At 32.2% G+C, this 26,841-nt stretch overlaps 1 protein-coding gene across 6 annotated transcripts in view; it reads right to left on the bottom strand.

Moving 5' to 3' along the window:
* Positions 1–26,841, bottom strand: part of asic1c (acid-sensing (proton-gated) ion channel 1c) — a 105,874-nt gene that overhangs the window by 1,694 nt on the left and 77,339 nt on the right. For 2 of the 6 annotated variants that reach the window (XM_051098531.1, XM_051098532.1), the window contains 10 exons: positions 13,860–14,010; positions 12,045–12,172; positions 9,170–9,320; positions 7,749–7,805; positions 7,439–7,592; positions 7,254–7,345; positions 7,072–7,151; positions 6,905–6,976; positions 2,221–2,273; positions 2,009–2,044 (listed from right to left, as the gene is read on the bottom strand). In XM_051098531.1, coding sequence (XP_050954488.1) covers positions 2,009–2,044; positions 2,221–2,273; positions 6,905–6,976; positions 7,072–7,151; positions 7,254–7,345; positions 7,439–7,592; positions 7,749–7,805; positions 9,170–9,320; positions 12,045–12,172; positions 13,860–14,010 — 974 coding nt within the window. Of the gene's footprint in view, positions 1–693; positions 1,238–2,008; positions 2,045–2,220; positions 2,274–6,486; positions 6,741–6,904; positions 6,977–7,071; positions 7,152–7,253; positions 7,346–7,438; positions 7,593–7,748; positions 7,806–9,169; positions 9,321–12,044; positions 12,173–13,859; positions 14,011–20,962; positions 21,844–26,841 lie in introns of those variants that run through there. The other 4 variants (XM_051098529.1, XM_051098527.1, XM_051098533.1 and 1 more) reach the window with 4 other exon arrangements.

Raw genomic sequence — 26,841 nt, 5'->3', positions numbered from 1 at the left:
TAATTATGTAAAATAATACATTTTGTTATAAATTTCTTGATCAGGTTTTTGTGTAAACTTCCTAATATCTATATTTTAAGGTTTAAATAAATAAATATTTTTTGGTTTGATTACAACATAATTAACTAGTTCTTCAGTTTGTAATAGCAAGAAAAATAAATAAATAAATACATTTACTGTAATGTCACTGTTACATTTAATACATAAATATGAACCATTATGTTAGTGATTTATTTGAATAATAAATTTTGTTATACATTCCTCAAACAGGGTTTTTGTTTAAAGTTCCTAATATTTATATTAAATAATTAAATAAATAAAAATTATATTGTAATAAACAGTATGACACCAATATATATACTGTTTTTTGTCATGCTGTTGATTACAACATAATTTTAACTAGTTCTTCAAAAGCAATAAAAATAAGTAAAAAATATAATGAAAAAAATAAAGAAAAATTAAATGCAACTTGTAAATTTGTTAAAGCACTTCCATTAATTATATGTATAAAAATGTACAAAAAAATAAAAAAAATAAAAAATAATTGAGTTAGTGATTTTACACACTAGTCTCATGTTGCCACATAATTTTAACTGGTTCTTCAGTTTATAAAAGCAAGAAAAATTTTAAAAATGCAGTTCTTCAGTTTATAAAAAAAAAATAAAACTAGAAAAATAAAAAATGAATCTGAATGATGAATTGAAATGATCTGTGGTATTTGACAGCACATCTAATGCTAAAAACAGAGTTTCATCTGTATTAAAACGGCAAATGTTTAAAAAATCCTCCAACTGCTAAAAATAATATGATAAAAAAAGAGATAAAAACAGCAGTTTCACAAAGAAAGACAGCATCAGTAATTCCTCTGGCAAGTAGGCTTATTTTTCATATTTCATAAGCCGAAGCTTGTAGACAGACTTATGAAAGGTGTCGTTGGGTGAAAATAATTGCTGTGTCTGAAATAAACCAATAAAGCTGCATCTCTGGGACACTCATCTCCTCTCCGCTTAGCATTTCCTATATCATCCTATAACATTGCTTTGTTTATCATGAAAATATTCAAATTAGTTCTTTCTACACACAAATTTACACAACAAATTTATTTCATGTGGGTATGTTAAAAATTCATGCAATGAGCCGTATTCACAGCAAGGGAACTTTTTCTTATAAGACGTCCTTTTCCATCACATTTCCACCTTGTTTCATCATTCATCTGTCTAGCAGAGATCATCAAGTCCTTCAAAATAGCACAAGCTTCAACTAAACACACAGTGTTTTTTTTTCAATCTTGACCTTTCACTTAGACAAACCTTTCCACGTGACATACAGCATGTTGCTCATATAATAATGATGCCCTGGTGTTTTTCTTTTTGAAGAAATGAGGTTGTAAACATTATTGCTAATCATTTTTGTAGACCATATACACTACTGTTCAAAAGTTTGGAGTTGGTAAGATTTTATGTTTTTGAAAGTCTCTTCTGCTCACCAAGGCTGCATTTATTTAATTAAAAATACAGTATAAAATTGTGAAAAAATATTACTATTTAAAATAAATGTTTTCTATTTACATACAGAGTAAAATGTAATTTATTCCTGTGATGCAAAGCTGAATTTTTAGCATCATTACTCCAGTCTTCAATAATTCTAATATGCTGATTTGATGCTCAAGTGACATTTATTATTATCATCAATGATGAAAACGTTGTGCTTTTTAGAATTTGTTAATAAACATAAAAAATAAAAATATATTTGTAATCATTTAAATGTATTTACTGTGACTTTTAACAATTTTTAAAATATTTTTATAATTTATTTGACATGTTTTATTTATACGTGATTTACTGATCCCAAACTTTTAAACAGCAGTTTAATTAAGATACTAAATTATAATTATATTTAATATAAAACAGCAATTTTTGGGAAAAACAAACAAAACATGTTGGGAGGAAAACAGAAAGAATACAAAACTGAGAATAAAAGCAAAAGAAAGCTACAGGTGTCGTTTTACCTGAACTTCTGCAAAACATCATCTCCATCTTGAAAGCTACAGGGTTTTGAAAAAGGGATCTTAGAATGCGTAGCAATGACATTTGTGCACGTCTAGAACTACTGCCATTAAATGTCACGAAGGGAAAAGACTCTAAATGGCGTGAATAATGCAAGGTTTTTACAGAAGGACACAATGAAATGCTTCTGCAAGATTATTAATGGCGGTGCTACCTGGGGACATGGTTAGGCGTGACACCAGGGCTGGTGGGATTCTCGGGGAAATCCTGGAATAAACATGATGGAAAGAGATGAAGATGACCAAACCCAGGCTCAGGCCAATTCACTTCCAACTTACTGTATTGTAAATATGAAAGATTTCTCATTAAATCAATATATTTAAATATATGTGACCCTGGGCCACAAAACCAGTCATAAGGGTCAAGTTTTTTAAAATTGAGATTTATACATCATTTATATTATACATGGTTTGTTAGGATTGGACAATATTTGGCTGATATACAAAATCTAAAATCTGAAAGAATTTTAAAATATTGAGAAAAGCGCCTTTAAAGTTGTCCAAATGAAGTTCTCAGCAATGCATGTTACCAATCAAAAATTAAGTTTTGATATATTTAAGGTAGGAAATTCACTAAACATGTTCACGGAACATAATCTATACTTAATATCCTAATGATTTTTGGCATTAAAGGAAAATTTTGACCCATACAATGTATTTTTGGCTATTGCTACAAATATACCTGTGCTACTTAAAACTGGTTTTGTAGTCCAGGGTCCCATATTTACTATTATATGTAAACATACGTAATTATATTTATATAAAAATAAATATTTTAAGTATTTATTTGGTTTGAAAATGAATTGACCTTCACCAGATTTATGACAAAATAATACCGTGCTGAAAAAGCAATGGTCCAACTGTTTAAAATCATGTTGTTTTCCTAAAATATGCATTTTGAGTATATTAATGTCATTAAAGTTTTATTTTAATGGATGCTAATAACTTCAAAACATAATATAAAACAATAAAACAGCACCTGCCCTGAATACCAAATTGACTAATTTGACTATGTTAATTCTGAAGTCTGTAAAGTCTCCAGTGTTTGCTAATCATCTAGTGTGGCTTGAGCTTGTCAGTGTATCTTAAAGAGATAGTTCCACCCAAAATGAAAATGCTGTCATTAATTACTCACCCTCATGTCGTTCCAAACCCATAGGACCTTTGTTTATCTTCAGAACACAAATTAAGATATTTTTATGAAATCCGAGAGCTTTCTGACCCTGCACAGACAGCAACGCAACCGTCACGTTCAAGGCCCAAAAAGGTAGTAAGGACAAGGGCTGCCACTAACAGACTCTAAGAGGCTTGGTCGACCAAAATTTTATTCATCACTTAGTTGCAGAAAAAAAAATCCACAGGAAGTGGAGAAATAACACAATCCATAACAGGTCTGTAGCGGAGTGTGGAAGGTGAAGGGTAGCGAGCTTACTGCATGACAGATGGAGGCACTGGTGCGGTCACTTGCTCTTAAAATACTATGTATTAAAGTAACACCTTTCGAATCTGTAAAGATGTTATTTGTGTGCATTCAGAATAACAACAAAACATTGTGCTTTTGTAAAATAATGAATGCAAACAGGATGTGCTTTCTGCAGTCTCGCTCTCTGTGAACTTGAATGTGAAACTTTGAAACTCTGTGTATACTTGCCTTACAGACATGAAAAATATAGCTGAGTGAAATGCAACTTTCAAATACACCAATTCAAACCAAAAACAAATATTTTTCAGATTATGTAATCCGTATGAAACATGCATGCACACTGTAAAAAACAATTTGTTGAGTCAACTTAAAATAATTCGTAACCTGGCTGCCTTAAAATTTTTAATTCAGTCAACTCAAAAAAGTTTATTCAGTTTGAAATGTTAAATTATACTAAGTGACAACTTAGATATTTGAGCTGAATCAACTTAAAATTTTAAGGCAGCTGGGTTACTTACCCATCTGTTAAGTTTAGCAAACACAAATATCTAAGCTGTTACTTAGTACAACTTAAAATTTGAAGTTGACTAAACTTATTTTAGTTGACTGAACTTAAAATTTTAAGGCAGCAGGGTAACAAATTATTTTAAGCTGACTCAACAAATTGTTTTTTTTATTTTTTACATTGCAGGCACATCCATTACTGCAGAGATGACGAGTCAGTGTTGCCAAAAACAAAGAAACTTCTACTTTATCAAAAAATTATTAAAACGTTAATTATTTTATAACGTGATATAATTATTATATCTTCCAGTACGCTGTGATGAGCTTTTTTTGCGTGCACTTGAGGGCTTATTAGGCTATATAGGCAATTAAAGGCTCATTATTATGATTTATATGGTTTATTAATAAATGTGTGAATAATAGTCCAGAAAAATGGCAGCCCTAGTAAGAACATCATTAAAATAGTCATGTGACATCATTGGTTCTACTGTAATTTTATGAAGCTACGAGAATACTTTTTGTGCGCAAAGAAAACAAAAATAACTTTATTTAACAACTTCTTCTCTTCCGTGTCAGTCCGATGTCCTTACAACCTTTCTGGGCCTTGAACGTGTCAGTTGCTGTTTATGAAGGGTCAGGAAGCTTTTTCATCAAAAATATCTTAATTTGTGTTCTGAAGGTGAACGAAGGTCTTACTGCTTTAAAAGGACATGAGGGTGAGTAATTAATAACAGAATTGTCATTTTTGGGTGAACTAACCCTTTAATGTTTGATCAGTGATGTCTAGGTACATGCTGGGAAGGGGTAAATGATGGCTTGTTTTGTCTGCTATGATATGATATGGTAGAATAATGGTGAATGACGCTGATGTTGCGGTACTGTGTTTAAGTGTTCTGTTATATTGCTGTTTGCTCATATAAAACTGAACATTCGGTCATCATTTACTCAACTTCTGCAACAGCTCTTTATTATACACGGCTGTCAAGTTTCAAAAACAACCCAAAATCACCATAAAAAGTCCTTCTGAAGTCACTGTAGTAACTCTAGATGAATTTCTACCTTTTATAAGAGCTTGACTGAGCAGCCTCTGATGATTACATGCTTTCACTTTATGGAAAAATCATCTTGTGTTCCATGGAAGGAATAAAAAAGTTAAAGAAATTTCAAATGACATGAGGATGAGTAAATGATGACATTTTTATTGTTTTTGTAAAAAAAAAAAAAAAAAAAGTAGAAAAAAGGCTTCTCGGATGAAAATTTATCCTGTTTTGGAAAGAAACTTCATTTTATAAGTGTTATAATCAAGGTGGTGTAAAAGAAATCTTGAAAGCAGTTCTTGGTGCTCAAGAACATGATGAACTACTGACTTCCTAACGAACTAAGTAAAACATTTTGAAGTAAAAAAATAAAATTAAAACTACTACTACTAAACCACTGAGCTAAATAAATATGTGAAATACTGTTTGCATGAGCTGTTGGCTCACATCTCGATCCCATTCCTCCTTTCTCATTCCTAATTTAACACTCCACTTTTTTATATAAAATAAATAAGTTACAATAATAAAATAAAGTATTGAACACAACCAATGTATAGCCAGCAACGACAGAGCAAACATATATACACTACTAGTCAAAAGTTTTGAATGTTTTTTTAAAGAAGTTTCTTCTGCTCACCAAGACTGCATTTATTTGATCTAAAGTACAGCAAATACAGTAAAATTTAGAAATATTTTTCCTATTTAAAATAACCGTTTTCTATTTAAATATATTTTAAAATGTAATTTGTTTCCTGTGATCAAAGCAACATTTTCAGCATCATTACTCCAGTCTTCAGTGTCACATGATCCTTCAGAAATCATTCTAATATGCTAATTTGCTGCTCAAGAAAAAATTATTATGATTAGCAATATTTAAAACAGTTGAGTACATTTTTTTCAGCATTCTTTGATGAACTGTAAGATTCAAAAGTCAACATTTATCTGACATAAAAAAGCTTTTGTAACATTATTCACTATACCATTTTAAAGCTTGGATATATATATATATATATTTTTTTTTTTTTTGGAAAAGAAATTATAGAAATTAATACTTTCATTTAGCAAGGACACTTCAAATTGATCAAAATTCATGATAAAGACATTTCTAATGCTATAAAAGATTTCTATTTCAGATTCAATTGCTGCTCTTCTGAATTTTCTACTCATCAAAGAAACCTGAAAAAATTCTACTCAGCTGTTTTCAACATAATAATAATAATAATAATAATAATAAATGTTTTTTTAAACAGCAAATCAGAATATTAGAATGATTTTTGAAGGATCATGTGACTGGAGTAATGATGCTAAAAATTCAGGTTTGAAATCAAAGGAAAAAATTACGTTAAAATATATTCACATAGAAAACAGCTATTTTAATTAGTTAAAATATTTCAGAATTTTACTGTACTTTGGATCAAAAAATGCATGGTGAGCAGAAGAGACTTCTTAAAAAAAAAACAACAAAAATCTTTTGACTGGTAGTGTATAAAACTTATTATCTGGGCTTGCAAATATTAATTAGGTGACATGAGTTTCACTCAGAAATCCTAATTGATTTAATGAAGAGCACAGATCATCTGCAAATCGGATACAAGGTTTGTCACAAGCGAAGGGTGATAAACGTGCTTAACATTTATAAAACTTCCCCGTTTCTGGTTTTAATATTTATCCTTTTTCAAACATAAGTCGATGTCTCTTGTGGAAAGGCCATCTTCATCAATCATTTCCCAGAATTTGAGCCAAAGACAAAAGGCAAGTAGATGCATGCAGCATTCAAGAGAACAATCCAAATCAACAGAAATGCTGAAAGTATTAACAAAATCGACAATGACAATATTTTTGGCGCATGCAGAGCAACACAGGAAGCACAATTACCAGATTGTCACTAGCGCTCCGATGTGGCCGTCTCTTGCGTAGAAAATGTCCTAGCACTTTGTCCTTAAAAACCTGCAAAATGGTGCAGTGTTTATTAAATATGCTGTCAGAAAATGATTTGTAACCATTAGCACATTATAGCAAAAGAAAATGACAAAGCAACATACCTCGTACAAATAATCAAATATCTCCAATATTGTCAAGACACTGGCTCCTATAAACAGTCCCATCTGACCACCGATATCACCTGGAAGATTATAAGAAACATTATGAAAAATGAAATACTAAAGGAGAAGACGACTCTATTTTCCATACTGGTGTAGCATTTGTGAATTTACAGTGTGCTTACCAAGTAATCCAGCCACTTCATATGCTTTCTTTTGTTCAATTTTCTCATAGTTCAGAGCCTCAAAAAAGATATCCAGCACCAATATGTTGTCCCTGTATGATTAAATGCAATGAATGGCTGTTCAGATAAACTTTAATAAAAACAATACAGAACTTAAATCAAATTCAATGTGAATGTAAACTTACGCAATATACTGCTCTGTTTTGTTGAACTTCTTGGCGAGGTATTTTGCGGAAGCTTTGCTGGGTATTTTCACCATGGACAGCTCTTTACCGTATCGAGTCATGTTGCACGGCGTATCGCAGACGCAGTAATCATTGTCCTTCTCCACTAGAAAATCTGTCAATTATTGTTGTTTTTATTTTTTTTATAAGACAATTAGCATAAGCATATTTTAATTATGCATATAAAATCATGGTTTTAGACATTACTTAGTAGTGATATAAATAAATAACATTTTATAAAAATACACAAATTACTCTGTCGTCCTCTCACCTAAAGCTGGATCGGCACAGTCTTTGTACTGTTCGGGTGTACAAACAGTAGAGGTGCCTGTGATAGAAAGCAAAAAGAAAGACAAAATATTGTTCAAATTGCTGATAACCTGTAAAGCAAAATAAAATTAAAACATTTTTTCCCAATTGCTAATAACCTGTAAAATAAAATAAAATAAATAATAAAATAAAATATTTTTCCAATTGCTAATAACCTGTTAAATAGAATAGAATAGAATAGAATAGAATAGAATAAAATAAAATAAAATAGAATGGAATACTGTAGATGTGAGTAAGAAGCAAGCATATGGAAACTTGGAAAGAAAAAATAAAATATCTAAAATAAAATAAAATAGAATAGAACAAAATACTGTAGGTGAGAGTAAGCAAGCATGTGAATAAAATAAATATTTTTCCAATTGCTAATAACCTGTTTAAAATAAAATAAAATAAATATTTTTCCAATTGCTAATAACCTGTTAAAATACTGAAATGTGTGAATAAAACATTGTAGGCGTGAGTAAGCAAGTGTGTGGAAATAAAATGAAATAAAATAAAATAAAATATAATATTTTTCCAATTGCTAATATCCTGTTAAATAAAATAAAATAGAATAGAATAAAATACTGTAGGTGTGAGTAAGCAAGTGTGTGGAGAGCAAATAAAATAAAATAAAATAAAAATATTTTTCCAATTGCTAATAACCTGTTAAATAAAATACAATACAGTAGGTGTGAGTAAGCACGTGTGTGGAAATAAATAACTAAAATAAAATAAAATTATAATAAATAATAAATTATAATAAATTATATAAAATCAAATATTTTTCAAATTGCTAATAACCTGTTAAAAAAGAATAGAATACAATAAAGTACTGTAAGTGTGAGTAAGCAAGCATGTGGAGAGATAAAATAATAACATAAAATAAATATTTTTCCAATTGTTAATAACCTGTTTAAAATACTGAAATGTGTGAGTAAAATACTGTAGGTGTGAGTAAGCAAGCGTGTGAAAATATAAAATAAAATAGAATAAATTAAAAAATAATAATAATAATAATAAAATACAAAATAAAATAAAATAATAAAACTCCAAGTCCAAAAAAACAGCCAAAAAAAAAGTCAACTAAATATAATTGAGAATAAAACACAGTAGGTGTGAATAAGCAAATGTGTGGAGAAATAAAATCAATTAAAATAATCTGTAAGTGTGAATAAGCAAGTGTGAGTTCTGCACAATCTGCACATTCAAAAATGTATCATTGTATCATGAAAATACAAAATTGTTAATATGAGCAGTGAAATAAAATGTGCATGCCTTATTTTTGCAATATATTTAATATATAATCTACTGTGGATTGCTGTTTAAATGCTAAAAGCACTAAAGTTGTGGTCTGTCTGTTAATATGTGTTGTCTCCACACCTGGCATGTGCACCATTCTGCAGTTGCAGTTTTCGAGCAGGTAACGCGTCTCGCAGTCGATGCGACAGGCCGTGATGCTGTAAGTGGAGAAGTATTCAGAGTCCATCGGTTCGGATCTGCAGTCGCCCCATGGCGGAGGAAGATACTGGAGCTAGAACATAAACTTTTATTCATTACTGGCAGGATACAGCTGTTCAATAACAAATCAAAACACACAAAGCCGAGCCAAAGAGCGCAGCAATCAAAGGACTCAGAGCAGAGGACATCAGCTGAATATAATAAAACCCACACTGCAATCAGACACTTTTCACAGTCTAGAAAAACATGTGTGAAAGGAAATCAGTGAAACCTGAAGAAAACCAGAGATGCAAAAGAGCAAAAAAAAAACTGTGGTCGGCAACAGTTGCTAAGCCAGGATTGGTCGGTGTCATTTTAAAGGCGGGGCTTCATAACAGCTCATTACTGGAATCAACAGCGCTGCTCATTTCTTAAGTCATTAAAATTATATTACGCTCTTCTTATTAAATTTAAGAGCCTTTTAATAAGAATCGTATAAAAATATAATTGGATTTTATATCATTTTGCATATCTAATGGCACCAGTAGGAAAGATAATCCTCCCATTAAATTAAGTCACTTTTTGAAGTCGACTGCAAAAAGCATTATATAATAGAGAGTTTATGATGGATTCCGAGCGCTTTGAAGTTCAAAATGCAGAGGAAGTAGAAAATGTGGGTCAGTAAATTGAAAGCAAGATTAGGAGCGTGCAGTTGCCTTTAGCACTTGATTATTTCAGCTAATTGATCTATTGCTAAGGGTCGATGAATGAAGACGTATTGATCTTGGCCGTGAGAGCCGCTTTTGCCTTTGATCCACTCGAGCCTGTAAACGAGCGCTTTTCTTGACCTCCTGCCAATTAGAGCTCCCTAGAAACGCAATTAGATACTCATGAGGAGTCACGTGACCTCGGTGCATACAACCGTGCATAAAAATAAACTGAACTGTGATCAACTCAATAACAGAAACACTGTGGAGGACTCGGAGGAACACTTACAATTGAAATATAAATGACGCAGTTTAATAATTCAAAGCTAAAATGGGAATAAATAAATCATTTTGTTCAATGCACAAATTAATAAAGAGTTTTTTTCACATAAATAAAATACACAAAATAAAAATACAAATAAATCACAGACATGTTTATTTATTTATTTTTTTGCATACGTTTTAAAATACACCTAAATAAGATACATATTTGCAACTAAAAATGTTTAAAGTATTTAAATAACAAATTAATATTGTTGAACTAAAAAAGACATTTGTTTTAAAATGCAGTTAAATGAAAGTTTTAATTGTCTATTTATTTTTCAATTAAGAAATTGTTTATTTCAAATGTACCTTAAAACAATAAATTCATAAATTATTTATAAAAACACCTTGTAATTCACACATACAAAATAAAAGTTTTAAATGCACCTTGTAATTTACAAATAAAATTAGAAATCAATCACATTTAAATGCACAAATTAACAGACGTATTTAATTTTTTTTGCATGTGTTTTAAAAATATTTAGATGCAACTAAAATGTTCAAATAAGTATTTAAATAACAAATTAATATTGTTTAACTAAAAAAAAGATTTACAATTATTTATTTTATTTGTTTTAAAATGCACTTAAATTAAAGTTTTAATTGTATATTTATTTTTCATTAAAATGTACCTTGAAACAATAAATTCATAAATAATTTTTAAATGCACCCTGTAATTCACACATAAAAAAAAAAAAAAAAATACTTTTTAAAATATACAAATATAACTTAAAAAAATCAATTAATAAATTACACCTTGTAATTCACAAATAAAATAGAAATAAATCACTTTTAAATGCACAAATTAAAAGACATTTTTTACATATGTTTTTAAATATATTTAAATAAGACACATAAATATTTGTAACTAAAATATGCTTAAGTACTTAAATAAAAAATGAATATTATTTAACTAAAAAAGTTGCATTTAAAATTGTTTATTTAATTTGTGTTTTAAAATGTAGTTAAATGAAATGAGTTTTAATTGTCTGTGTGTTTCAATTAAAAAATTGGATTATTTCAAATGTAAACAAATTCATAAATAATTTTTAAATGCACCTTGTAATTCACAAATAAAAATGAACATATTTAATTTGTTACATATTTGTTTTAATATATATTTAAATAAGATACATACATATTTGTAACTGAAAATGTTTAAATAATATCTAAATAACAAATGAATATTGTTTAACTAAAAAAAGACGTTAAAAAAATTGTTTATTTAATTTGTTTAGTTTGTAAAATGCAGTTAAATAAAAGCATTTTAATATGTAGTTGAATAAAATTTGTTTTAAATGTCTACTTATTTTTCAATTTAAAAAATGTGCTCATTTAAAATGTGTATTGAAACAATTAATTCAAAAATCATTTTGAAATTCACAAATAAATGCATACATTAACAGATATATTTAACAAAAAGTAAACATTTAAAACAGAACTAAAATTAACTAAAATAATAGTAAAATAATACATTTTAAATACATAATTTAAATTACATTTTAAAAAAGCATTTAAACAATACAATTATTATAATTATCCATTATTATTACACTACACAGAAGTTGCATACATTTATTATTATCAGATATATATATAAAAAAAAATTGTGTTGCTTAATAATTTGTGCAAATATGATCAATCTTACTGACCCAAAACTTTTGGGAAGATGACTTAGACTCTGCGCCCAAAAAAAAGTCTGGTTTTCTCCAGGTTTAAAGACATGATGGAGTGGATGTTGAATTAGCAGGGCATGTGATAAATGAAATATGTTTAGTATTAGGTACCAGTTGCTGCTGACAAGACACAAAAGTCTGAAAACCAGGGGCCACACCAAATCCCAGCTGATCTATGAAGGGCGGCTCATCCTGGCTGTGGATCTGAACTTTGATGCCCGCCTCGTACGAGGTTTCGTCTGCGGGGAGACATTAAACAAGATTATTTACAGAGCGAGAGATTTGATGTCTGCCGCCTCGAGGCAAAAATATAATGACTTTATAATGAACTTTATAATTGCTTTATCCAGAATGCCAATACATGTTTCGCCACGGCCTCTGGATATAAAAAGCCTCCTCTAGAGCCATTAAAATGACTAAGATTAATAGATTATAAATACGTAATCTTCACTAGCATACAAGCACATCAATTCTGAACGCTGACCGCATGTCATGCAGAGTTGATTAAATTGCACTTTGATGTTTGTTACTGTGTTTCGTATTTATTTTCTGTGCATGATCATGTTGAAAAATTGCAGCATGCCACAGAAAATGAACGAGGCGTCTGACGCAGCAGTAATGGGGCAGGTGTACTCGGGGGGAAAAACGACCAAAAAAACCCCTAACCTTGTTATCTCCGCATCTAAATGTTCTAGCACAAGTCAAATCATTTTGGGGCGACCACTTATAGGTGAATTATGCTAATGTGAAATGCTGCATATCAGTTGCTTTGGATATGATGTATAACCCGTATCTTGTCTTTTTGAAGCATAATTCAACCAAGGAACTTGTATTGTTTGAAGCATTTGAAGCCTAAAGTGATGGATATAGTCAAAAGATGCCATATAAAACACTATTAAATGATATTTTATGACTTTCTAGTTGAAACTTTTAAATTGATAAAATTATTTAAAGGAGAAGTCCACTTCCAAAACAAAGATTCACATATGATGTACTCACCCCTTTGTCATCCAAGATGTTCATGTCTTTCTTTCTTCAATCATTAAGAAAAATGTTTTTTGAGGGAAACATTTCAGCATTTTTCTCCATATAATGGACTGATATGGTGCCCCGATTTTGAACTTCCAAAATGCAGTTTAAATGCGACTTCAAACGATCCCAAATGCGGTTGTAGACGATCCCAGCCAAGGAATAAGGGTCTTATCTAGCGAAATGATCTGTTATTTTCATAAAAATAATACAATTTATATACTTTTTAATCTCAAGTGCTCGTCTTGTCTTGCTCTGCCTGAGCTCTGTGTATTCTGGCTCAAGACAGTTAGTGTATGTCGAAAAACTCCAATCGTATTTTCTCCCTCAACTTCAAAAATCATTTCAAAATCATCCTACATCGCTGCAGAAGTACCAACCCAGTCTTTGCAAAGTGAACATGCAAAGAAGATCAAACACCCTCAACAAAAAAGGTAAAACAGTGATATAGGACGATTTTGAAGTTGAGGGAGAACATGAGATGGGAGTTTTTCGACATACCCTAACTATCATGAACCGGTCATGAAAAAACAGTCCAGGCAGAGTAAGACAAGACGAGCGTTTGGCATTAAAAAAGTATATAAATTGTATTATTTTTATGAGATAGGGATTATTTGCAACCGCATTTGGGATCGTTTGAAGCCGCATTTAAACTGCATTTTGGAAGTTCAGAATCGGGGCACCATATCAGTCCATTATATGGAGAAAAATCCTGAAATGTTTTCCTCGAAAAAGATAATTTCTTTACGACTGAAGAAAGAAAGACATGAACATCTTGGATGACAAGGGGGTGAGTACATTCTATGTGAATCTTTGTTTTGGAAATGGACTTCTCCTTTAACAGTAAATAAATGATGGAAACATATCACTGATGTCTTTTTTTAAAGTATTGCTTACCTGTGTCACCCCAAACTGGTAAGTACTCATCCTGTTGGATATCCAGCATGATTTCCAGCCCGTTTCCTGTTCCGCCTTTTAAAGTCGTCAACAAGGGGTTTCCATCCAGACCAGAGTTGAACGTGTAACATTTCCCATATCTTGTGTAAATCTGTGGGTGGAAAAATATATTTTTAATGTCTTTTCTTGTGCTCATCAAGGCTGTATTTATTTGATCAAAAATACAAATAAGATAAGTCCCCCTGTAGTGAAAATCAAGATTTTTATGTTGTTTATTTGTCTATGTGGTGTTTTTAATACGCTTTCAGACAAACCGTGTGCCAGTCCATTAATCAACACCATTGCTGATTATTTTCTCCTTAAAACTGTAGTTTCCCAGAAATGCGGTTTGAAACAGCCCTTTTTTTGCTACGTCACAAACTACAGTAACCAATAATGTCAAAGGATAGATTCTTATCATTAGCATGCAAAATATACCAATAGGATTATCAGCACACAACCAAATATTAAATAGAGCATTTAATAGAGCACAACCGCTAGGCGGGGGCTCTGGCTGGTGACTGCATGGGGGGCGGGGGAATATTTGCATATTCATAGATCCACATATAGTAAATGAGTAAGGGGAGTAGAGTTACATTCAAGCTGTTTTAAGGCATGAGAAAATTATTTTCACAAGAAAAAACATTTAAACATTTCATTTTGATGATCAAAGATCAGTTTTAAGGGATAACATTTTTTTAAATGTAATTTATTCCTGTGATGCAAAGCTGAATTTTCAGCATCATTACTCCGGTCTTCAGTGTCACGTGATCCTTCAGAAATCATTCTAATATTGATTTATTATCAATGTTTAAACATAATATTTTTAAATATTAAAAAAAAATGTTTATGTAAAATGCACCTTGAAACAATAAATGAATAAGTAATTTTGAATAATTTAGCAATTTGTAATTCACAGATAAAAAATAGAAATAAATAAATCACCTTTTAAAAGCACAAATACAACTTAAAACAATCAGTTAATAAATAATTTTAAATGCACCTTGTAATTTAAAATAAAAAATAAACATAATTTAACTATTTAACAAAAATGTTTTAAAATGTAGCTGAATGAAATGCCTGCTTTTTTTCAGTTTAAAAATGTTTAAAACCTAGCTAAATAAAATAAAAAATAGTAAATGAATACATTTTAAATGCACCTTTTAAAGCCTTTAAACAATGCAACAATTATCATTATCCATTGTTATTGTATCTCCTTTTATCTACTTTTAACATCATGTGTAAAAGGATTTTTTATTTCAAATGAAACCTAAAATAATGGTAACACTTCACAATAGAGTTAGTTAACATGAACTAAGAATGAACAATACTTTTACAGCAATTATTATTCTTAGTTAATATTCTTAGTTATTAATGACAGTAATGATGCTGAAAATTCAGCTCTGCATCACAGGAATAAATTACATTTCACAATATATTCAAATAGAAAACAGTTACTTCAAATTGTATTAATATTTCAAAACATTACTGTTTTTACTATATTTTTGATAATTTGAGACTTTTTCAAAAACATAAAAAAATCTTTCTGACCCCTAATCAAATGAATTATATGATATGCTGATCACAATTCCTCACATATTCAAAGCAATAAGGAAAAGGTGACATCTCGGTTGATGTCGACACACTTCCACGGTAAAGAAATCAAATTAACTGACAGCAATTTAAAGAACAGGCTTCATCCTTTTTGTAGATAATAGCCAGCCAAAATCTGATGGTCCTGGCAGTGTTTTGACAGTGATGTAGCGAGAGACAGCAGCCACACTGATGAGTTCAGTCATGGTTTCCTGACCCCGCTGTGACACTAATGAGCGGGAGATCTTCAGGCTCCAGGGCTTCAACAAGGACTGTCTCCCGCTCACTGCTCAGGAAACAAGCTCCACCTCGACAGCACACAAAATACTCAAACAAAAAGGTACAGCTACATTCTGCCTGCTTCATCACTGTGGGCTCTGAGGTGTTTCAGTGTGAGAATGATGAATAGAAGTGGGATAATTAAGGGCAAACAGAGCAGCTGAAGATAATGTACATCTGACTTTACTAAAAGAACAGGTGGTTCATTTGTTCAATGTTTAAACAAGTTCATCTATTCCAGTTAAATACTCATAGATTACTATAAGTTAGCCATTCATAAGTTTTGATTCAAAAGAACAGACTAACAAAACTACTCAAAATACCTTAGCAACAACATAGCAACCACAAACAAACATTCTAACACTACTCAGAATGTCTAAGCAAATGCATAGCAACACCCTGACAACCCTACAGAACACTGAAACAAATGCATACAAACCCAATAAACTACACAGAATGCATGAGCAACAGCCTAGTAACCAGAAACAAACATACTATACCACTCAAAATATATTGGTAACTGCATTGCAACACCCTGACAACCTCACAGAGAGCTGTAGCAAATGCATACAAACCCACTAAACTACTTGGAATACCTTAGCAACACCCTATCAAACATGCTATACTACTCAGAATATCCTTGAAACTGCATAGCAACACCCTGACAACCTCACCGAGCAGCGGGGCAACTGCATGGAAATATTCTAAAAATTACTTAGAATTCCTTAGTAACTGCCTAGCAACAGCTTGACAACTGCACAAAATACCTTAGCAAATACATTCAAGCACACTAAACCACTCAGAAAACATTAGGAACACCCTAGTAACGGACTACTACTCAAAATACTCTAGCAACTATATATCAACACTCTGGCGAGCTTGCAGAACAACATAAATGCATACAAACCCACTAAAATACTCAGAATACCTTAACAATTTCAAAGCAACACCCTAGCAACCACAACCATGCTATACTACTCAGAATATCCTTGCAACTGCATAACACACTAAACAACCTCACAGAGCACTTGAGAAACTGCATACTTATGCATGCAAATTCCTTAGTAATTGCACTGACAACCTCACAAAACACCCTAGCAAACACATACCTGTACAAGCACACTAAACCACTCAGAAAACCTTAGCAACACCCTAGCAACCACAAACAAACAGACTACTAGTCAAAATACTTAAAGCAACTGCATAGCAATGCCCTAACTACCACACACAAACATGATATACTACTCAGAACCTCTTAGCAACTACATAGCAACACCCTGACAACTGAACACTGTAGCAAATGCATACAAACCCACTAAACTACTCAGAATAGCCTAGCAACATCCTAACAACCACAAACAAACATGCTATACTAATTAGAATATCTTAGCAACTGCATAGCAACACCTTGACAACCTTGCAGAACACCCAAACAAATACAAACCAACTAAACTACTCTGAATACCCTAGCAACCACAAACAAACAGACTACTACTCAAAATACTCTAGTAACTACACAGCAATGCCCTGATTACCACATAAACATGTTGTACTACTCAGAACCTCTTAGCAACTACATAGTAACACCCTGACAACCATGCAGATCACTCTAGCAAATGCATACAAGTCCACTAAAATACTCAGAATACCTTAGCAACACCCTAGCAACCACAAACAAACAGACTACTACTCAAAATGCTCTAGCAACTGCATAGCAACGCCCTGACTACCACACATGTTATGCTACTCAGAACCTACAGAACACTCTAGAAAATGCATACAGACCCACTAAACTACTCAGAATAGCATAGCAACACCCTAGCAACTATAAACAATCAGACCACTACTCAAAATACTCCAGTAACTGCATAGCAATGCCCACAAATACAAACCTACTAAACTACTCAGAATACCTTAGCAACACCCTAGCAACCACAAACAAACAGATTACTACTCAAAGCACTCTTAGCAACTACACAGCAACACCCTGACAACCGTGCAGAATACTCTAGCAAATTAATACAAATCGACTAAACTACTCGGAATAGCTTAGCAACACCCTAGCAACCACAAATAAACAGACTACAACTCAAAATACTCTAGCAGCTGCATAGCAACACCTCTACAAACTTCTAACAACACTCTAGCAAATGCATATAAACCCACTAAAATACTCACAATACCTTAGAAACTTCAAAGCAACACCCTAGCAACCACAAACAAACAAACATGCTACACTACTCAGAATATCTTAGAATTCCTTAGTAACCGCATAGCAACACCCCGACAATGACTACTTCACAGAGCACCCTAACAAACAAATACAAGCACACTAAAATACTCCTTAGCAACACCTTAGCAACCACAAACAAACATATTATTATTCAAAACAATCTAGAAACTCCACAGTAACACTCTGACAACCTCGCATAACACCGGAGCAACTGCATACACTCTAAAATGACTTAAAATACCTTAGCAACTGCATAGCAACACCCCAACAACCTCCCAAAGAGCACAGTGGTGATTCTGTACAGGAGAGAAATGGTAAAAATCGTGTTATGTTTGATATTGTTATGCAGTGCCACTAGTGGTGCACTTGTACATATGACCTTTAAAAAAGGATACGTATAGGCAAACAAATCACGATCTCAGCTACAATCGCTGTTGCCACGTTCTTATCAAGCATCTGACGAGTGAGATGCGAGGTTAAGATTATCTCAAAATCACAATTAACACGAAAGCGCTTCGAGCAGAAACGAACCGTTGTTGTCAGCATGTCGAGGCATCACAGAGGATTTGTGTTTGCCGTGTCGAGTTCACGGTTTACCAAAACACACCAAATGAGCACATTGTTTCCGAACAATAGCGGAAGCCTCTCTCTCTTCCCTGTTTCCCAAGTAATTAACTTCATTCATTCTGAAGGGAAGCATACGCCACACCAGGCGAGAACTCATTTACACGATGATTCAGAGCTTTGTGCATATGTAATCTGCTAGTGAGCGCAGATTCGCGGAAAGCAGTCATGTTGATTTCACATTAGATTTTAGCAATGCGTACAATTTCATATGCTTTAACACTGCAAGGGATTTGGGGATTATGAGAGGTAGATTGGTTTTCCATCTGATAATGGAGAAAAAGAGGATCAAGATATTGAGCAAAAGGAGTTTAGCTGGAGGCAGGTTTTAAACACATCTGTGCAAAGCACCCAGAGCTTTTTAATAATTCATGTGTCTTCTACCCAGAAATTTGTCAGAGTGCAGTTTCTATGCCAGTAGATGTTACTGAGATTTTCAGCCTCAGGCTTTCTCCGAACAAACCTCTAAACCTGCCATACATCTCTACAAAAGGAAAGAGAACATTAAAAAAAAATGTTGCTTCTGATGACAAATGCGGCTGCCAATTTTGCAAATAAATGATTGGAAATGAACAATTTACTTATGAAAACATGCACGGGTGAAAACCAGACATGAATATGAGCAGCTCAGTTCTAATTACAATGGCAATAAATAAATAAAACATCATAATTTGTAATAATTTATTAAATTATATATATACAGTATACAACAATATAACAGATATTCAAATATTTTTTATATTACTTTATTCATATATTTTTTACTTTATTACATACCGTATTTTACCATTTTCATGTTATGTATATTTATGTACATTACATTATTTTTACAAAACACTAGTTTTGATTATAATGCATTTATGTATTTTTCATTATGTATTACAGTAATGAAAATCTACTGCCATTGAGAAAAATGGGAAGTGAAAAGAGAATTTTTATATTTTTAAAAGCATATTATATTTGTTTTATGCAAAATAAAAATATAATTAGACATAAATCAAATTATAAAAGAATTTTCATATTTTAAATAAATGTAAATATTTATATTATAAATATTTAAATTTAAATATTGATTTTTTTCCCCCTTTGATTTTGAAGGGCAGCTTAACCTAGATATGTTTTTGTGAGTTAGCATCCACACACATATAAAACATGTTAACGCATTCATGTTATGTTCATTTATGTACATTATATTATTTATACAAAACGGTAGTTAATTACACTGCATTTATTTATTTTTAATTATGCATTACAGTAATGAGAATCTACTGCCACTGAGAAAATTGTGAACTAAAAAGAGAATTTCACTATTTTTAAAAGCATATTATATTTGTTTTATGCAAAATATAGAGATAATCAGATATAAATAAAATTATAAAAATATTTAAACATGTAAATAAATTTAAATACTTATATAATACATATTTACATTTAAATATTAATGAACTCATGTTATGTACATTTATGCACATTATATTATTTATACAAAACACTAGTTTTAATAATACTACATTTATTTATTTTATATTTAATTATTTCTAATTATGTATTACAGTAATGAGAATCTAGTGCCATTGAGAAAAATGGGAACTGAAAAGAGAATTTTCCTATTTTTAAAAGCAATATTTGTTTATGCTACATATAAAAATAATTAGAGATAAAATTATAAAAAAATATTTAAACATGTAAATATATTTAAATATTTGCTTTAATAGACTGGGCTGAAGGATCCTGAAGAAGGCTTTGTAGCCGAAACGCGTAGATCTACATTTTTAATTGTTTTAATGATTTAGCCCAGTCTATTAAAGGCTTTTTTCTACACGAGTGCCTTGGAGTATTTAGTCTTTTCAGCTGATATTTACCTCCAAGTATTCAAAGAGCACCGTTGATTCACTGAAGAGACCAGTGCAGCATTCTTGACCTTTGTTGTCTTTTTAAAATTTAAATATTTATTTTTCCACCATTTGATTTTAAAATGAAACATAACCTAGATATGTTTTAGTGAGATTCAGCCATCCACACGCACACATAAAATGCATTAATGCACTGGAAATTGTTTTGCGATCTCTTCTGAAAGACTCTGAGCTGTTAAAATGGGAATCGCTTTTATTTCTAATCCACTTTAACACCTTGCCCTGCGCTTTTCCCTTAAGACGTAACTCAGGCATTCTTAGAAACACAACAACCCCCCCTCAGCCAGATTTATTCAGCTAGTCTAATTAATTGCTTTAAGAGCTTTGATTAATCACAACTGTGACTTGCTTTACTGTCTTATTCCGAATGGCACCTGAAGTGTAGACAACTGTTGATCATGCCAAAAGTGCTGTTTACATACAGGAGTGAAGTTCTTGAAAGTGCAGTTTTCACCCCGGAACCTGCAGTCGAGCAGCATGTCTTCTAATTGGTGGCCCAGTCTGTCAATCATCTCACTGGTGTTGAGCTGGTAGTCAGGAGGCGGGCTATAGTCGGAGAAGTCTAGAAGATGCAGTAGCCTCTCGCGATGTCGACTGTGTTTGAGCATGGAAACGCTCTGGCGGTTGACCGTGTGGTTCAGGTGCATGATGTCCATCCAGTAGCCGCTATGGTAGAGGTCAGCTTTGGTCAGGCTGGACACGCGGAGGAGGTTCTGGTTGCAGAACGTAATGGCTGGAAACGTCATGTTGTGAGACCAAACCATGTAGATCTTGGTCACGGCCGGGTAGGAAAGTAGATAAAGGATTCGATTCCACGACCATGTGAAAAGGAGCCCCAAACAGATAAAAATAGCCAGGAGCCAAAACAAACGCTGGGTTTTAGATTTGTATGGCGAGAATGCGTGTTTTAACCCGTGGACTTTTGTTTTAAGAACAAATGCGCTCGTAGCATCCTTAACGCTGTGGGGTAATGTCATTTTGAGTCTTTGCCGGCTGCGATTCTTGGCATCATCCATCAGAGAGTCCTTGTTTATTGCCTCCTGATTGGACGCAGACAAATCCTCCATAGTGTTGTTAAACTCTAAACATTGGCTGCAAAGTTTCAAAATCCATCATGCATTTGGTTTCAAAAAGCTTGTGCATCATTGCCAGTCCATGCAAAGAAAAACTCAAAATGCATAAAAGATTTGTACGTTACCAAGCTGTTGCAACAAAGCTTAATAAGCTCATTTCAATCTCAGTTTCTCCAGGATCCTCAGGTTGATTTGTCTTCACTTGAACAGATCAGCTTGAGTTTTCGCTCTCATCCTTCACCTCTTCTCCGGCTTCATTTTTTTGTACAGAACAACTATGCGAGGCTGCCTGCAGATTCTTGTTGCTTTCCCCTTTGTGTGAGAGCGCCCAGCCCCTCCCGTTCGGCTCAAATTATTCTGTCGATGGATTTGCAGCAGGCATATAGATCCATTTGCTTCTTGCGTCCCTGCTTCTTGCATTCCTCAACGTGGGAAACCCAGAAGCTTACATATTTCTTGTAGTAAAGTAGAAAAATGACCAACTAAGAGCGCACAAGAGATTCCCGGAGGGTACGTCATCAGACTTGTTTTTTCTGTCTACGTTGATGCTTTGGGGGCCTTTCGCGGTTGTTTGTTTTAGATTAATATCAACAGGCTTCTCATGGGACGTATTGGTTTTATTAGTATAATGTTTATGTGTTTTATTGGATTCACTTAATTCAAATAAAGTCAGATGAATTGTTGGTTGATGGTTATGCATGATGCAAAAGTGATACAATGGACATGCAACTGATTTTTATTATTGCAAAACCCTATGCTGACACCTGTAGGACATCATAAACTGCTATTTTATTGATGCATATTAAAAATGATATATACAGTAGGGGCCACAAAAAGTCTGAGGTCTGAATACTGAATATCTAAGATTGTTTTTCCCCCATTTAGACCTTAAAATAAAAGCATTTGTTGAAAGTGATAAAAATATGTTTTTAATTAAATTGCAAAAACGCATCATGGAAGATTCTTCACAAGTGATCTCAGACTGTATTCAAGTGAATGCACTGAATTAAACACACCAGACAATTATTTTCATATATTTTCATCAATAAGAGCCTAGTTGAAACTCTGTTTATGTATGCATTTTATTATTTTATTTGCTTGATGTGTTTCCTAGCCTTACTGAAATAAAATGACCATAAATATGACCTATAAAAAACTAATTTCAGGCATCGGTGACATTATCAGCTTCAGCTGAATGTGACTGAATGCCATTAAAGTAATACTCAAGAACTGCATCAAGTATGTCTTTAAAAACAACACAAGGGCATTCTGGAATATAAAAATCACCCCTCTCTAATTATTTATCTGCAAATTACAGTTTTTGAAGATTGCTTTCTGCCCTCATTTGCTTGCCAATACATCAGAGCAGCCCCAGAATAACCAACCCAGTTTATCGAGCTCTTTTTATGAGCAACTGGACTTTCTGATGATCTGCATAAACAGAGTTTCTGCAGCTTTTATGAAAGTAAATGTAAGATTTTTTTAAAAAACCTTTTAAAAAGTAAAAAACAAAAAACAAAAAAGGAACAAACTGAAGGAAACATAATGCATCAAAATGATCTCCATTTATAAATGCCTAGAGGGCACAAAATCTTGTTTTCCAGTGCAAATTTTTACATATTCTTAAATCTAAATTTATTTACATGAGAAGTCTTGAGAAGAGTTGTTTTTCTGTGAAACTAATCAAAATGAAGTTTATGATTAAAAAGAACAAATATGCACCAATGGACATGCGAATTCAAAGGGAAAATAAGTTTTCATACCTCATTTGTTTTTGCTTTTTACACATTTAATTTTGTTCAGCTTCTCAGAAAACAAGACTTGATTTGCATCTTAAGTAAATCTTGTTTTAAGGATGGCAACAAAAAGGAAGATATTCATTTTTAGCAAGGCATGCAACATTTAATGCCAACTTTCTGCACTGATTTAAGACTTTTTAAGACCTTAATTTGTGGAAGGGTGAATTAGGACTCCGGAAACCTTAATAAAGAACAGCCCAGTTAGAAAGAGACAAACCATCTGAGCTACTTGTAATGTAATCAACTACAGTTTGTTTGGCATTTATGTGCCATTTAGAGGATGCCACAACAATAAACTGGTGTGGGAAACTGAAATAATGGCACTGCAAGAAAACTGCATAAAACACCCATAGAGATCATGATCAGAATTTATGTTTGACCAAAAGTAATAAATACAGTTTATTTCATAGGCATAACTTGAGACAAACTGGCAAATATAGTCTTACTTGTGGATACAGTTGAGGTCAAAGTTTTATATGCACCCTGCAGAATCTGCAAAATGTTAATTATTTTAGCATAATAACTGGGATCATACAAAATGCATGTTATTTTTGATTTAGTACTGACCTGAATAAAATATTTCACATAAAAGATGTTTACATATAGTTCACAAGAGAAAATAATAGTTGAACTAATAAAAATGACCCATTCAAAAGTTTACATACACTTGATTCTTAATACTATGTTGTTCCTTGAATGATCCACAGCTGTGTTTTTTGTTTAATGACAGTTGTTCATGAGTCCCTTGTTTGTCCTGAACAGTTCACCTGCTCGCTGTTCTTCAGAAATATCCTTCAGGTCACACAAATTCTTTGGTTTTTCAGCATTTTTGTGTATTTAAACCATTTCCAACAATGTCTGTATGAATTGAGATCCATCTTTTGACACTGAGGACAACTGAGGGACTCATATGCAACTATTACAGAAGGTTCAAACGCTCACTGATGCTCCAGAAGGAAAACCATGCATTAAAAGCCGGAGGTAAAAACTTTTTTTGAAGAGTTTTTTTGAATTTTTTGAATTTGAAGATCAGGGTAAATTTAGCTTATTTTGTCTTCTGGGAAACATGTAAGTATCTTCTGTAGCTTTTGAAGGGCAGTACTAAATGAAAAAAAAAAGTTTTGTAAAATGTACACATTCTCATTCTGTTTAAAAGTTTTCACCCCTCACCTCTTAAAGCAATGTTTTTTTTCTTCTGGAGCATCAGTGAGCATTTGAACCTTCTGTAATAGTTGCATATGAGTCCCTCAGTTGTCCTTAGTGTGAAAAGATGGATTTTAAAATCATACAGTCATTGTTGGAAAGGGTTCAAATACACAAAAATGCTGAAAAAACACAGAATTTGTGGGACCTGAAGGACTTTTCTGAAGAACAACAGGCAGTTTAACTGTTCAAGACAAACAAATAACTCATGCACAACAATCCCGAAACAAAAAAACACAGCTGTGGATTATTCAGGTAACAACATAGTATTAAGAATCAAGTGTATGTAAACTTTTGAACAGGGTCATTTTTATAAATTCAACTATTATTTTCTCTTGTGGACTACATGTAAATGTCTTTTATGTGAAATATCTTATTCAGATCAGTACTAAATAAAAAATAACATGCATTTTGTATGATCCCTTTTATTTTGGTAAAATAATTAACATTTTGCAGATTCTGCAAGGTGTATGTAAACTTTTGACCTCAACTGTATATACTGTAGTTTGCTTGCCACAAACTATAAGTGCCTTCCAAAGATCTGACTTCACAACCTTTGCCGTGATTATTTCGTCCTAAAAAAGAACTAATTACAAAGTCCATCTAGCCCACTTACTTTAACAGAAATGAAGCTGGTTCATTTCATGAGCTCATTAGAGCTGAAAGGAGATTAGATTAATCTTCTAATCAATAAAATTAGCAGCTGCTTAGCAGCTGTATATCTCAGAATCATTATTCCATAACAGTTCGACTGTGTTCCATAATATTCCATTCTTGTGTTTATTTACCAGACTCCTCAGGAATGAAGAACTATCTGTATGTTTGCTCAGGTAACATGTTTCAGTGCACGCTGATATAAATATAGATGAGCGAGCGCTGGGTCTTTTAGCGCCGGCTAATTTTCTCCCAGTTACACTGGAGCCACAGTCGATATTCCTCCGTCTAGAGTCATTAAGCCTTATGGATTAATCGTCTTTCACAGGCAAAACTGCAAGAACTTCAAAAATCATCCAGTTTTCTCTGGTGCGCTGTATATACAGTGGCATAAACTAAGATCGTTATCTTATTCCTGTGTGCTTAATTTCTAAAATAATATTCAAATGGAAAACCAGAGTTTTGGTAATTTAATTTTGATCATCTAAAGAGTGCAAAATGACTGGCAAAGTTCATTCCAACAGGGATGATCAGTTCTCAAACTTTCTTACCTGATGCTATTTGTCCAGAAAAACGAATAAAACTTAAGAATAAATCAAACGATGCCCTGAAGTTGATGTCAACCCTCTACAATGTGACTAAATCTTTACTCTGGCTGACTAAATGATGTCTCATGTTAACAACTGGCTAATAAATTTTGTAAGTTTAGCACAGATACTTAATGTTTTTTTTTTTAAGAAATCTCTTTTGCTTACCAAGCCTGCATTTATTGGATCCAAAGTACAGCAAAAACAGTAATATTTTAAAATATTTTTACTAGTTAAGATAGATAACTGTTTTATATTAATTTATTCTTGTGATCAAAGCTAAATTGTCTGCATCATTACTCCAGTCTTCAGTATCACATGATCCTTCAGAAATCATTCTAATATTCTGATTTGTTGTTCAAGAAACATTTTTTAAAATTAAAAATTAAAAATGTAATTTTAATGAAAAATTAAAATTATAGAAATTAATACTTTTATTTAGCAAGGACATTTCAATTTGATCAAAAGTGATGATAAAGACATTTATAATGTCTCAAAAGATTTCTATTTCAGATAAATCCTGTTCTTCTGAACTTTCTATTCATCAAAGAAACCTGAAAAAAATATCTACTTTGTTTTCAACATAATATTAATAAATGTTTTAGAGCAGCAAATCAAAATATTAGAATGATTTCTGAAGGATCATGTGACTGGAGTAATGATGCTAAAATTCAGCTTTGAAATCACAGAAATAAATTACATTTTAAAATATATTCAAATAGAAAACAGCTATTTTAACTGTAAAAATATTTTTTGCTGTACTTGATCAAATAAAAACAGGCTTGGTGAGCAGAAGAGACATTAAAAATCTTACTGTTCAAAAACTTTTGACTGGAGGTGCATATAAAAAATAAAAAATATATCAGTCTGGCAAGTAAACTAAAAGAATTACTAGCCAATGGCAATTGCCAAGGTGTGTGTACAGGGTTAGAAGTGGTCAGTAACTTCGCATTACTAGCTTTTTTTATTTTTCACTAGAAATCAT

This window comes from Labeo rohita, chromosome 24, assembly GCF_022985175.1.
Source record: "Labeo rohita strain BAU-BD-2019 chromosome 24, IGBB_LRoh.1.0, whole genome shotgun sequence".
In the NCBI taxonomy this organism is placed as follows: Eukaryota; Metazoa; Chordata; class Actinopteri; order Cypriniformes; family Cyprinidae; genus Labeo; species Labeo rohita.
Note: the sequence above shows the minus strand (reverse complement) of the source record. Positions and strands in the feature narration are given on the sequence as shown.